This window comes from Esox lucius, chromosome 21, assembly GCF_011004845.1.
Source record: "Esox lucius isolate fEsoLuc1 chromosome 21, fEsoLuc1.pri, whole genome shotgun sequence".
Taxonomy (NCBI): Eukaryota; Metazoa; Chordata; class Actinopteri; order Esociformes; family Esocidae; genus Esox; species Esox lucius.
In genome coordinates, this window is record NC_047589.1 from 312,186 (window position 1) to 327,075 (window position 14,890).

Sequence of the window (14,890 nt, forward strand, 5' to 3'; positions counted from 1 at the left end):
TAACTATGACCTAGAACTATGGTTGCCATGGCAAGTATATGGTTCTATCTTGTTTTCCTATTTAGTATGACGACTTGTTTTGTATGTATCTTATAGCATTAGAGATAATATTTTGGGGGCTGACAGGAGGAGTATAAAGAGCTTGAAGCCATAATATGTGATCAGAACAATTGTTATGACACTACTCTGTTGGTCTCTGTACTTATACTTTGTTTTGTGAAAGCAATTGTTCCCATGGATCCACATAATTAAACTTGAAATAATCAACTGTTATACCAGACTCTGAGAAGTTTTTATTTGTATAAATCGCGAACATTTTCCACAAGTCCATCCCAAATCTTGCACAAAACAATCCATCTCTCAGCCACCTACCAACCCATTCAGCTGCTTACCAACCTTAGCCTCTCTTGCTTCGATCCACATAGAATTTCAATAAGTTCATTAAGTAGTTCCAGTTCAATGTTTATTTATGAAATGCACCGAATAACAGAGCATCATTCTGTACAATGTAAATCTTGTGACATGGCACACAACCTCTATGTAGTAAGAATTGAGAAAATATACTGAGCAACAAAATAACAATAATATACGTAACAATGTAAACTAGCAATTTTAAACACTTCTACTTAAACACTGTTCAGAAGAAGATCTGCCCACAACCAGCCAAGGGAAGGAAGCAATACCCAGCGCGAGTACTCTTTGAAACAGGTGATATTCTGTGTACTGCTGTATTTATTTTTATTACCTTCATTAAGTGTGCATGGTTCTTGTCATGTGTTACAAATGATTTTCAGAAGATTGAGGAGCGGAGGGAAAAGTAATGTGTGACATCAGATCTCAACACTGACCAGGAGCAAGAATGCCAAAGAGTCCGACAACGTATCAAGTGAGCAAATATTTGTTTGATCTTTTATTAATTTAGCATGACTTAAGAAAGTATCAAGTATTCATATCTTAGTAAAATATATCCAAATAGAAAATTACACTAGTGAAATATATCTTGATTGAAAGAATCTGGTAAAAAAAAAAAAAAAAAGACGTTTAAACTAATTTGTTGCTGAAATTAACTCTTCCATCTATGGATGAAAAAGACTCAAGGTTATCATCCTCATCAGCCTCAAGGAGGAGGAAGATCATCTTCCTTCCAACATTTCTCAACCATACCTCTCCCCTAAAAAAAGGTACATCAAGAAGGCTGCTCTTAATGCCCCTCCTCCATTGCAATTTCTTGTGAGACTGAAGAAAAACCACCAGAATGGCATCAGTTGTGCTAAGCTTGATACATAAGGGCAAAAGGGAAAGATATGAAGTAACATGATACTACTTTTGATGTTTGTTCTTTAAGTCACTAGCCCTCCAAGTTCCAGCCAACTGAGTGGAGCTGGTTCACAGACCAGACCAGCACCAGCCTTTCCACTCCTCTATGCAAATGTTCTCGAAGTCATTAAGGTATGGAGGCTGACGTTTGGCAATTCAAACCTTCAGCTCCCTCCACAGATTTTCTATGGGATTAAGGTCTGGACACTGGCTAGGCCACTCCAGGACCTTAATGTGCTTCTTTTTGAGCCAATCCTTTGTTGCCTTGGCCATGTGTTTTGGGTCATTGTCATGCTGGAATACCCATCCACGACCCATTTTCAATACCCTGGCTGATGGAAGGAGGTTCTCACCCAAGATGGTACATGGCCCCGTCCATCGTCCATTTGATGCGGTAAAGTTGTCCTGTCCCCTTAGCAGAAAAACACCCCCACAGCATAATGTTTCCACTTCCATGTTTGATGGTGGGGATGCTGTTCTTGGGGTAATATGCAGCATTCCTCCTTCTCCATACACGGCGAGTTGAGTGGATGCCAAAGAGCTAAATTTTGGCCTCATCTGACCACAACACTTTCACCCAGTTCTCCTCTGAATCATTCAGATGTTCATTGGCAAACTTCAGACGGGCCTGTGCTTTCTTGAGCAGGGGGACCTTGCGGGTGCTGCATGATTTCAGTCCTTCACGGCGTAGTGTGTTACCAATTGTTTTCTTGGTGACAATGGTCCCAGCTGCCTTGAGATTGACAAGATCCTCCTGTGCAGTTCTGGGCTGATTCCTCACTGTTCTCACGATCATTGCAACTCCACGAGGTGAGATCTTGCATGGAGCCCCAGTTCTTTTGTGTTTCTTCCATTTGCGAATAATCACACCAACTGTTGTTACCTTCTCACCAAGCTGCTTGGTGATGGTCTTGTAGCCCATTCCATGGTGGAAAGTTGGAATCTGATTGATTGATAGCTTCTGTGGACAGGGGGCTTTTATACAAGTTACAAGCTGAGATTAGGAGCACTCTTTGTCAGTGGGCAAACGTACAAAATCAGCAGGGAATAAAATATTTTTTTCCCTCACTGTACAGTAGAATAGTCCAAAATTAATATTTGTTATGTATGCTATATCACTGTCGATTGTGACAGTTTTAACGACAATGTCAATATGTCATTTTGAACTGGTACTGTAGCCTAATTGTGGAATTGTGTAAACAAATAATACTTAGCTAAAAAGTGTCAGTAATTTTATTTGGAAACAAATTATTTTGGAAAACAGGATGATTTGCGAGTGCTAATTAATCAACCATCACTAACGTTAGCTATCATACCTAAGTTACCCGGAAGGTTAATTAGCCACACATACACCCAGCAACCAACAATGGTGCTCGCGGGTGTATTCAGCTAACGTCAATGTCTTTACTACGTTATATTTGTCCGAAAACCCACTTGAAGTCTGAGTAAAGTGACAGTCATTCATGTTGCGCTGCATGTGTAATTTATCTCAGAAAAGTGAGTACACCCCTCACATTTTTGCAAATATTTGATTATATCCTTTTGTCGCCGGACCCCCCCGTCTCAGTTCCAAGGTGTTACGCTGCTATATTATTGTGCTGGGGGATATGAGGAATGCACTTTCTAACTTTTCTCAGTCTCCTCCAGTTTTAAATTTTAGGAGGAGATGAGGTCCTGGTCCACACCTGCGGAGTACCTGGTTTGGGGGGCCCGTTGCTGTCCCTGTCCTTGTCCACCTGGTCATACTTTTGACCTAGTCTAGAATCAAATAGACTCTGGATTTAGCCCAGAGAAATGTATTTATTATTCCAATTGGACTCTTAATATCTCACCCGGCACAGCCAGAAGAGGACTGGTCACCCCTCTGATCCTGGGTCCTCTCTAGATTTCTTCCTAAAATTCGGCCTTCTTAGGGAGTTTTTCCTAGCCACTGAAATTCAACACTACTGTTGTTTGCTCCTTGGGGTTTAAAGCCGGTTGTCTCTGTAAAGCACTTTGTAACAACTGCTGTTGTAAAAATAAATTTGATTGATTGATTGATTAAATGTGACAACGCTGAAGATATTACACTTTGCTGCAAATTAAATTAGTGAGTGTACAGCTTGTATAACACTGTATATTTGCTGTCCCCTCAAAATAACTCAACACACAGCCAATAATGTCTAAACTGCTGGCAATAAAAGTGAGTACACCCCTAAGTGAAAATATCCAAATTGGGCATAATATTTACAAAAATGTGAGGGGGGTACTCACCTTTGTGAGATACTGTATGTAGACAGTAGTAGCTTTCATTTATTGTTTACTCATATAGTACTTCCTTATGATAAATAGCATTATTAATGTTTGTTTGATTAAAGTGCAAGCAGTTTGATTGCAGTCTGCTTTCAAAAGTTATTGTCTGCATTTGTTGCTTTTTTGGGCAACCTCACAAAAGTTGAGAGCAGTGAGAAAATTAGTTCCAGTCAGATGACAGAACTATACAGTAGTACAAGAGATTAGTCTATGTTTATTGATATAATAATCATTGCCATTCAGATCAGAAATGGTTAGTAATCCATTTCTGAACGTCATGGCAAGAAACATTACTTGTTTACTGATAATATTTATTTAATGTACACTCTGAGTAAAGAGAGAGAGGGAGAGACATGAGGATGCCGACAGGGCAGGGAGAGCAGGTGACATGATGGTGAGTGAGAAAAGGAGCAAATATTGATGTCTCATCTGATATCGCTGTGTTGGTATTGTTCCTACTCAGGTGCTACTGAGGTTAGGTTTAGGCATAGGTGTCTCTTAGGTTAGGTTTAGGCACAGGTGTCTCTGAGGTTAGGGTTAGATCAAAGGGTGGGGGGCAGGGGAATATTCTGTCTTTGGACTGTGATAACTAACTAACTACAGGTCAGTTACAATGATGGTCCTGGAGCAACATTAATTATGGTGTCTTAGGAAAATCAACACACTGTTATTATTATCAGATTTCGTCACCCCCAATGTTGACTCCATGGCTACGGCCTTGATTTCTAAGAAAATACACATGTTCATTTGCTTATTATGCCTTACAAATGTACAAAATGAAAATTAAACAGCACTTGAATAATTAAAAAATAAATCCATTGGGATTTAGTTTTCATTTTGGTGATGTACAATGTAAAATAACAGACATTATCGATCAGTTTGCAACTATCAGAGGATATCCACATGGACAGCCGTACATAGACCTAAAGCACGGTTGCTTGATTTCAACACCAATGCATAGCTCTAGTCTCCTAGATTACTGTTATCGAAAAACCGAGAGGAGTTATTAGAAAAAGACAACATCCAAAATGAATAGACTACAGTGAGGGAAAAAAGTATTTGATCCCCTGCTGATTTTGTACGTTTGCCCACTGACAAAGAAATTATTAGTCTATAATTTGAATGGTAGGTTTATTTGAACAGTGAGAGACAGAATAACACTGTATGTGAACAGCACATCTTTGCAGGTCTCTTCCGGGGGTTGTAGTGGGGCTATCAAGTTGATTCCAATGCTAATGCATAGCTCTATTCTCCTGGATTACTGGCATATATGATTTTTCTATAGGTGAATAAGTTATCGAAAAACCGAGAGTTATTAGAAAAAGATGAGGTCCAAAATGAATAGGCTGCAAATGGCATGTCTTTGCAGGTCTCTCCCGGGGGTTGTAGTGGGGCTATCGAGTTGATTTGAATGCCAATCCATTGCTCTAATGGTAAAGAATATCTTTGGCATTTCGTTTTGTGAATAATTATTTAGCCTAATACATTGGTAGAATATTAATCTTCAGTAAAATAAGCAGAGGAAATTGAAAGAGAGACCATAGGATGTGTGTGATTTAGTTTCTCTTTCCGAAAAGTAACTTGTAACATGTTTGTTGAATTGGTAATTAGTGACTGGTAAACAATATCCATGGAATATGAACTTACAAATGAAATACAAGATAACGAATCATTATTTAGGATAATACATTTGTAGATTTACATTCTAGAATTACATTTGATTAATTAGCCTACACAATAAGCTTAATCTCCTATTGAAAAACAGTAATGTGTGATAAGTCGCCTATATGGTTTGTATTATATTTCAATGATTGCCTAATTACGTTTTTGAATGGTCATGGAAATCTTGTATTTCTATTGTAAGTTCATTCAAATTCAACTGAGAGTATTGCGCATTCATCTACTGACGTCATCTATTGATGTCATGCATTCAGTGAGGGGTGATTGTCTACTGGGTACCATTTGGGTACCAATGCTAAGTGGTGTGGGCTATTGGGGATTTTTAAATTGAACAATGTATTATACGTGTATTTAGGAAAAGTCATGGTGTAGCTTTAAACATTTTCGTTTTATTTTAATTATAAACTCAAACACCAATTGACGTAGGCATTCGGCGGTCCTAGTGTTAAAAAAGGGCATAGCAGGAGCTAGGAGTTCCTTCACCACCTGTGGGTGGGTGTGGAAACATTGCCTTCCCACAGGTGCCTTGCCCTGGCATGGTGGGGTGGTAGGCAAGGAAAGAAATCCAAGCGCATTGCAGCACAATGCACAATGTCCAACAGAGAAAGAATGCACCAACTATACTACCTCGCCTTCATATTTTGACAATTGCATTAATGTATGATAATTGATGTATGCTAATTAAGATTGTAAGATGACATTTGAATTGTCAACTCAGGGAAGACCAGAGCGATTGGGAGAAAGAAAATTAAAACGTTTTCATGTTTCAATAGAAAACTGTTAATTTGTGAGACTGCTTCATGTACATTGTACAATTGCTAAACATATCTTTGTTGATGGTGATAAAAAGATATTTGGCCTTGCGTTTTTACCTGTTTTGGTGAGAGGGTGGGTGACCAGTTTGCGAATTAGAGAATTTTCGGATGACCTCAGCAGAAGGACAATGTCTGCTGGGAGGGTATCTCTGTTCTTAGATAGGAAGCCTGCGGTATTGTAGATCACCTGAACACAAACACACATGAACACCTGCATGCAACTCATTATTACAGCAAAATATATTACAGCTGATACTGTTATTTGCATATACATTGAGGGTTTATGTTTCAATTTCCTGTCTTTTTTAGTGAATGCCAGCTTTTGATATCTTACATATAACACCATACTTTTTAAATATTTTATTGGAGCCCTTATTACCTTTCCAGCATAATGGTGAATTCCAAAGCCAAGGTCCACCCTCTTGGGTCTCCAAAAGTTTTTGGACTTCAGGTTGTCTTCAAACTTTTCTACAATGAACAAAGTTAGACAGGTCAATTATCTAAATAATAATTTAGATAACTTTATCCAAATTGTGGTTTATCGTAATTGAATAAAAGATCACAAAAAAGTTATACCTACAGTATTCCAGTACTATTAGTTTTTTTTTTTGAAAATGCATTTTTGTTGAAGATGATCTATATTTTAATGCATTTACAGTTGGGTCCAGAAATAATTGGACATAACAAAAGTTTGTTTATTTAAGTTACAGTTAAATAATGAATATGGGCTCAAATAGAAGTCACTCAGCTTTAATCTGTGGGTATTCACATTCCAATTGGCGGAAGGGTTTAGGAATGACAGTTCTTTAATATGTAGCCCCCTCTTCTTTAAGGGACCAAAATTAATTGAACAATTGAAACAGAAGCTGTTTCATGGCTTCACAAGAGAAAACACAGAGGATTCACCACAAGGTGCAAACCATTCATAAGCCTCAAGAACAGAAAGACCAGATTTTACCAAAAAACACCTAAAAAAGCCCGCCCAGTTCAGCATACTTTGGACAGATGAAATTAAGATCAACCTGTGCCAGAAGGATGAGAAGAAAATGTACGGAGATGGCTTGAAACGGCTCATTCTCCAAAGCATACCACATCATCTGGAAAACCCGGTGGAGGCAGGGTGATGGCATGGGCATGCATGGCTTCCAATGGCACTGGGTCACTAGTGTTTATTGATGATGTGACAGTAGACAGAAACAGCCGGAGGAATTCTGAAGTGTATAGGGAAGTTGAATGGATGGCGCTTCACATTACAGATGGACAGTGAACCAAAACATACTGCAAAAGAAACCCAGGCATTTTTTAAGGCAAAGAAGTGGAATATTTTGCAATGGCAGAATATTCTCATCTCAACCTGATCGAGCATGCATTTCACTTGCTGAAGACAAAAGCTAAGGCAGAAAGTCCCATGAACAAACAACAACTGAAGACTGCTGCAGTAAAGGCCTGCCAAAGCATCACAAAGTAGGAAACCCAGCGTTTGGTGATGTCCATGAGTTCCAGACTTCAAGCAGTCATTGCCTGCAAAGGATTCTTGATAAAGTATTAAAAATGAACATTTTATTTATGATTGTGTTAATTTGTCCAATTACATTTAAGCCCTTGAAATAAAGGGACTGTATATGAAAATTTTCATATTATATTTTTGTTCAACCCCTTGAATTAAAGCTGAAAGTCTGCACTTCAAGTGCATCTTGGTTGTTTCATTTAAAATCCATTGTGGTGGTGTACTGAGAAACAAATATGAAAAATTTTATATTATATATATAAAATGTATTTCAAGTATTTCCAGACCTAACTTCACGACTGCTAGAGTTAAACAAGCGTTATTATCAAGTACTACATATAGGACTAGACAAATTGCTTGGGACAAAGAATGACAAGGACACAGAATCATTTAAACATCACTTTAAATAAAATGCTACACTCTACTATCTGCACTATAAATATTGTACCCAGACAACTGAACTGAATCAGGCATTGAATCACACAGCCACAATTCAGATACAATTATTCAAGTATACAGGTATGTCAACATTTGATTGTGACAGCAATATTTCAGTCCAACTTTGGGATCATACTTCTGTCATTGAAATGAATAATTCCAATGCCACAGCTACGAGCGATCATATCTGATGGAGCATCCAAGGTAGCACCTGAGGCTGTACAGGAAGAGCAATAAGATGTTGGCGACGTTTTTACATTTTATGGGGATAAGATTATTTCTAACACCACCTCTCTGCATGCAAATGGAAGTCACAACACAGTGATTGGACATTAATCTAGGAATTGCATAGAGGCAGTTGAATGACATCAATGGATGAATGGAAGATACTCTCATATAAAAGAGCAGAGTCTTGGTTGAATCGGAATTAACTTAAAAATGAGGATGAAGAGTTGCAATGCTGCAAAGACATACAAACAGAAAACCAAGACACTAAATGTACATAAATAAATTTCATTACAGCACATCAGGAGGGAGCCTCTGCAATGAATGAAAATATTCAACAAAAGGACGCATTTGTGTATAAAAACAGCACCGGAGCCCCTGAGGGAATACTTTATTTTCTCATGACCTAAGAAAACATAACGCCACATATCCATTGAGAAATAGTAGGGGGGTGAACAGATTTCCAGTTCAGTATAATTCTGCATCAAGCCAGTAAGGAAGTAAAAGCGACAATGTCTGCTTGGCTGAGGGCTAATGAGGACAGATCCTCCGGAACACCAAAAACAACTATCCTGGGGCAGGTTAACGTTTAGCACTTCAAATAAAATTTGGAAAATGGTTTCCCAATAGTTCTTAAGGGCAGGCACAGATCAAACATATGATTAAGGTCACATGGAGAGACATTCATCATTCAAATTTGGATAGATTTCAGCTATATTCAACTCGTAAAAATTACCCTATGCACAACCTTAAATTGTATAAGGCCAAGACGAACACAAGATGTAGTGGAGTGTTCATGGTCAATCACCTAATCCCACAACTCCTGTTTGAATTCTATGCCCATCTCCTTCTCCCAGGCAGATTTAGCTTTGTTATCTATTTTTGTTTGTTTGTCTATTGCTTGTCCAATGACAGAATAACCAAATAAATATGAGAGGTTAATCCCTTCAGTCGAGGTAGTAAATACAATATACTATCCCAGGGTCGGGCAGGGGGTTCGGCAGGGAAGCCAGAAAACTGTGAGGAAACACAATGCCTGACTTGCATTTAACGGAAAAATTGAGAGGGGGTACAGAGTATTTAGAGACCAAAGTGAGAATGCAGGACTGCGCCTCAAAGTGGTACCAAGGGGTATCTGTAGCATGCCACCAGAATTGCAATTTCTGAAAATTGGCAGTACGCTAGCAGTACAAAATTTTGGGTAGTGCCAGCCCTCCACTAAATTTGCATATTTAAAGCAAAGAACGACTGACTCTAGGTACCTTACCTCACCAGATAAATAAGGTAACAACCTGATTGATTGACTTAAAAAGGACTTTGGTAAAAACAATGGGATAGAATGAAATAGGTCAAGGAATTTTGGCAAATTATTAATTTTAACAGCATTAATCCTTCCTATAAGTAATAGCGATAAGCTACCTGATCTCTGAGAGTCAGACTTCATTTTCACAAGAAGGGGAGCAACGTTTACAGAGAAAATGGCAGGAAGGGAATGTGATACCTTCACTCCGAGGTGTGTGAAACCAGAGCGGCTTATTTGGAAAGGCAAGTCAGCTTAGGACGGACTAGGCGGTACCGCCCACGCCTGGGGCGTATTTGAATAACAATTACATAGTATTACATATTTTCTAAATGGTTTTTGATAGATAGATTCTGTTTCCTTTGCTGTTTCCATGAGATTCCGATGAAATCGCAGATGCGCTTTGTGTTTACGTGGCACATTTGCTTGTTGTCGTCATCCTGTCCAAATGCAACCAAACTCTTGTGCACCTGACCAATGGATGGGCTGTTGGGTGACAGCATCCAATGGAAGGCTGTTGCTAGGCAGAATAGTTTAATTTACACAATCAGCGGAAGGTTTCTGTTATGTATTTGATCAAATCAAATGGTTGCTGGGTGGGACATAACTTCTCTTTTTTTATTTGCTCATTCTGACTGTAGAAGAGGTTGCATCAGTATGTCAGCTTAGCTAGCATGCTAACTTAGCATTTAGCGAATGTTTTAGAATTGTGCCCTTGCGTAACGCTAACTGGTCGAAAACACAAAGAAAGGATGTGTTTTCAACTGTTTTAGAAGTATTATTATTAGTATAAAATGACAAAACGTAAAAACACTGACTAAATTTAGCCATAGTCCTTTATTGTTATCAAACGCTGGATAGCTGAGTTACCGGACAACAAAGGACGAATGCTAACAACAGGCTAATGCTAACGCTAATCTAATAACCTATTTATCATGAAATAATGTAATACAAATGTGATCATTATAGATATTGTCTCCTTTGTGTATTTGGAATGGGAGAACTGTTCCACATGGCTGTGTGTGGACTGAATTCAATCATAAATAGAAAAAAAAAATTATGGGCGTCATAAACAAAATTGACTTTATGCACATTAGGTGAATTATTTCATTGTTCTGTTCACATTTATTGTGAAACAATGCATATTTGTGTATAAAAAGGGTTTGCAGAAAACGTGTGTTGTAAAAACTGCTCCACGTGTGTGGTCTGAATTCAATCATAAATAGAAAAATATGTATCGGTGTCATAATCATATTGTCCTGTATGCACATAAGGTGAATTATTTAATTTTTCTGTTCACTTTTATTGTGATACAAAGCATATTTGTGTTAAAAAAAAAGGGTTTGAAAAGGGTTTTTGGAATGGCATAACAGTTCCACATGGGTTTTTGGGCTGATTTCAATCATAAATAGTGACATAATTATGGCTGTCATAAACATATTGGACTGCTTGCACAAAATGTGACTAATTTCATTGTTCTGTTCACATTTATTGTGATACAATGCATTTTTGTGCAAGAAAAAGTGTTTGAAAAGTGTTTGTGTAGTGGCAATACAGTTCCACATGGGTTTTTGGGCTGATGTAAAAATAAAAAAATTGTGTTGGACAAAGGGCAAATTATTTATTTTTCTGTTCACATTCATTATGAAGCCTTTTCTTCCACAAATGTGCATTGTGTTTGCACAGGACATTTGTATTGGGAGTATCACTCCGTATGGGTGTGTTATGATCAGAATTCAATGATATATAAAAAATGCTTATGAAATTACTTACTTTATTGGGCATTTTTCCCTAAAACACTACCTTATAAGAACATTAGCATGCATGCTTATATTAGCTGAGGTATTTTGGAATAATTTGATGCCAAATACACAATGATCAATTTACATTACATATTGTTTATAAGCCCAAATATAAAAGTAGTGAAACCCAAAAATGTTAAGCATAGTACTCTGGGGGTTAAGCTGCAGTGCTGCCGGATTGATTGGGAAGCACTCACTCTTCTGGAGATTCAGCTTGTAACCCGAAAAGGAGCCAAAGTCCTCCAGAATAGAGAGGATGGAAGGCAAGCAGGTTGCAGGGTTACTGACATAAAGTAAGTCATCAGCGTATAACGACAACCTGCGTTCAAGCAGGTTGTAATTTGCCCTCCCCTGATACACCCCGGACAAAGGACATCGAGTTATCAAAATTACAAAGAGAAGAGTGGGCAACCCTGTCCGGTCCCACATTCAAGGGCGAAATAATCAGAATGGGTGTCATTTGTGCAGACACTGCCCTATACAAGACATATACAAGAGATGGACCCATAAGCCAAATTTGTCCCCAAATCCAAACTTCCTAAGAACAACAAAAATGTATTCCATTCAAATCTGTTGAATGCCTTCTCGAGAGATTGTCCCCTCAGGAAATTTAGAATTATTTGGAGTAAAAAAGGAGTGGTAACACTTTATTTGAAGGGGTGTGCATAAGAGTGACATGACACTGTCATGATACTGTCATAACCATAATTTTTTATATTTATGAATGTCATTAGGTGTCATTCGGTTGATAATGTCATTTCGTATGTAAGGTTGACATTGTTTGGGATGTCTTTGTTATGACATTAACTGAGACAACATAACCTGTCAGTGTCTTTTTTTATGACAAATGACAGTAACCAAGACAACATAACCTGTCATAAACATGGGCCTAATTATCAAACTTGAAGAAACTATTTAGCCAGTATTCTGTCTCCCATAAAATGAACTTTGCTGATCCTGAGACTGGTGCTCATACTCAGCATATTGAGCATGCATGGCAGAAGTACAAATTGAAAATATGGAGTCATAGAGGTAATTGCACTCGTGAGTCACTGAAGATTCACCTCAAAATGATGGAGTGGCACCACTGGTTAGCCATATGCCATTATAATTGTGTCTTGGGGAGACTTTTCCATGATGTGAAAAAACAAATCAAGTAATTTTTTTTTTTTTTTGCAGGAACATAGTTTGTACTGTAATTTTGTTAATGTTGATGCTGGACATCCATTCATGTAACTAGTGGTTTGCATGAACAATAGGCTAAGTAATATACATTATTCAAAAGATAATTTACATAATCCAAATGGTTAATATGTTTAAAGTACGGTAACCGTTATTAATAAGGTAGACTGGCTACTTGCATCTTCAAATAGGTGTGACGCATAAATGTATGGTCTCATTTGGGGTTGATATAGAATTTTGAAGGCCACTTTTAAGGAGACTTAATACGGTTGGCCTATAGGGGGCAGTTTGACAGTTAACGACCCAAATACCTGCACGTTCTCCTAACTCTTCAAGGAAAAGCCATGTCTGTCTCATTATTTATCCTGCTTTCTAGGTTGGTAAAGTACAAAAGTACACTGGACATTTAGATACAGTTTGATAACTTGCCTGTTAAATTGTATGTAGAGGGTTGGAAAAGCATGGTAATGTTATAACTATGACAGAGACCCATTTCTATGTAAAATGCCATGACGGTGGTGCATTCCTTTGAAAAAAAACTAATTTGGTACTGTACTGTAGTGAATTGTTTTCTTCGAAAACAACACTCCTGACAATATCCCTAGGATTAATATAATTTCATTGTTTAACTCTATCGTTGGACTGCAAGGGTTAGCGTTTAGGTAGTTCCTTGTTGTTAGCTGACTTCAGTTGGTTTTTAGCTGGCTCCAGTTAGCTTTGTCAGTTCTGGGTAGCACTTTGCTAACTTGCTCAGCCATGTTCTATTTGTGTTAACATGAAGGTCATATGTTAATTATGTGATTATATTACAAATAGTTTATATTACTTATGCTATTGTTCATGCGAAGTACTAGGTATCAACCTTAAAAAATTACAGTACAGTGTTTTCTTGCAAACAACGACATGAGCTTATGTCCTGTGTCAACATGAACAAATGACACTACACTCTGTTATTTAATGCATTTGTAAACCATTAATAAAGTAAGGGTTATCATTGTTAACCATTTGTTCATGTCTTGTTCATCATTGTTCATCAATGTTCATTCAAGGTAACGACTGCATTTGTTAATGGTTGTTCATGTACACTTATCAGAAAGTGTTACCAAAGTAGGATTGTTAAAAGTTTTATTTTTTTTAGGAAACATTTGTTGTGCAAAAACAATAAAGGAAATGTCTTGCTTTTGTTAAGGTATTTAAAAGCATTTGACAGATGTAATTACATCTTTATGACAAGTCCAAATTGTACCACTGTACTTGAGGTCAAGAAAAATATTCATGACATGGTTAAGCATATGACAATGTTAAAAAACTTCATGACATCTTTATGACAAGTCCAAATTGTACCACTGAGGTCAAGGAAAATATTCATGACAGTTATAATGGTCTCATCACAACCAATGTCAAAACCAACCAAAAATGAAAGTTGTATTCAATGCTAACACATTAAGCTAAATAGTTTCTTCAAGTTTGATAATCAGGCCTGCTATGACATGCTTATGGTTTCTGATTAACTGCGTCACAGCATGGTTTGGCAGTTGCTCCGTAGCCGACTGGAAAGCCCTGCAACGGGTGGTGGAAGCTGCCTGTGTCTCCTCTGTATCTTCCCGTTTGGGCAGGACAGAGACCAGGGGTAACTCAGATCAGGTGGTCTGTTAACTCTAACCTAGAACTATGGTTGTCATGACGGTGTAGGGTCCTATCTTGTTTTCCATTAGTATGACGACTTGTTTTTGTATGTATCTGATAGCATAAGAGATAACATTTTTGGGAGCTGACAAGGAGGGGTATAAAGAGCTGAAAGCAATAATGTATGATCAGAACAACTGTTATGACACTACTCTGTTGGTCTCTGTACCTATACTCCCTTGGATCCACATAATTAAACTGAAATAATCAACTGATATACGAACGACTGTTGAGTCTCTTTTCATAATAAATAGTGAACAAGGTGAGGGATCAGCCCAGAACTACACGGCAGGACCTGGTCAATGACCTGAAGAGAGCTGGGAAACAGTCTCAAAGAAAACCATTAGTAACACACTACGCCGCCATGGATTAAAATCCTGCAGCGCACGCAAGGTCCCCCTGCTCAAGCCAGTGCATGTCCAGGCCCATCTGAAGTATGCCAATTACCATCTGGATGATCCAGAGGAGGAATGGGAGAAGTTCATGTGGTCTGATGAGACAAAAATAGAGCTTTTTGGTCTAAACTCCACTCGCCGTGTTTGGAAGGAAGAAGAAGGATGAGTACAACCCCAAGAACACCATCCCAACCATGAAGTATGGAGGTGGAAACATAATTCTTCTGGGACACTTTTCTGCAAAAGGGACG

At 38.0% G+C, this 14,890-nt stretch overlaps 1 protein-coding gene across 4 annotated transcripts in view; it reads right to left on the reverse strand.

Moving 5' to 3' along the window:
• Window positions 1–14,890, reverse strand: part of myo3a (myosin IIIA) — a 279,588-nt gene that overhangs the window by 57,854 nt on the left and 206,844 nt on the right. For 3 of the 4 annotated variants that reach the window (XM_029116287.2, XM_029116285.2, XM_034289440.1), the window contains 3 exons: window positions 6,484–6,572; window positions 6,162–6,291; window positions 4,275–4,334 (listed from right to left, as the gene is read on the reverse strand). In XM_029116287.2, the coding sequence (XP_028972120.2) occupies window positions 4,275–4,334; window positions 6,162–6,291; window positions 6,484–6,572 (279 nt within the window). The remainder of the gene's footprint in view (window positions 1–4,274; window positions 4,335–6,161; window positions 6,292–6,483; window positions 6,573–14,890) is intronic. The other variant, XM_029116286.2, reaches the window with a different exon arrangement.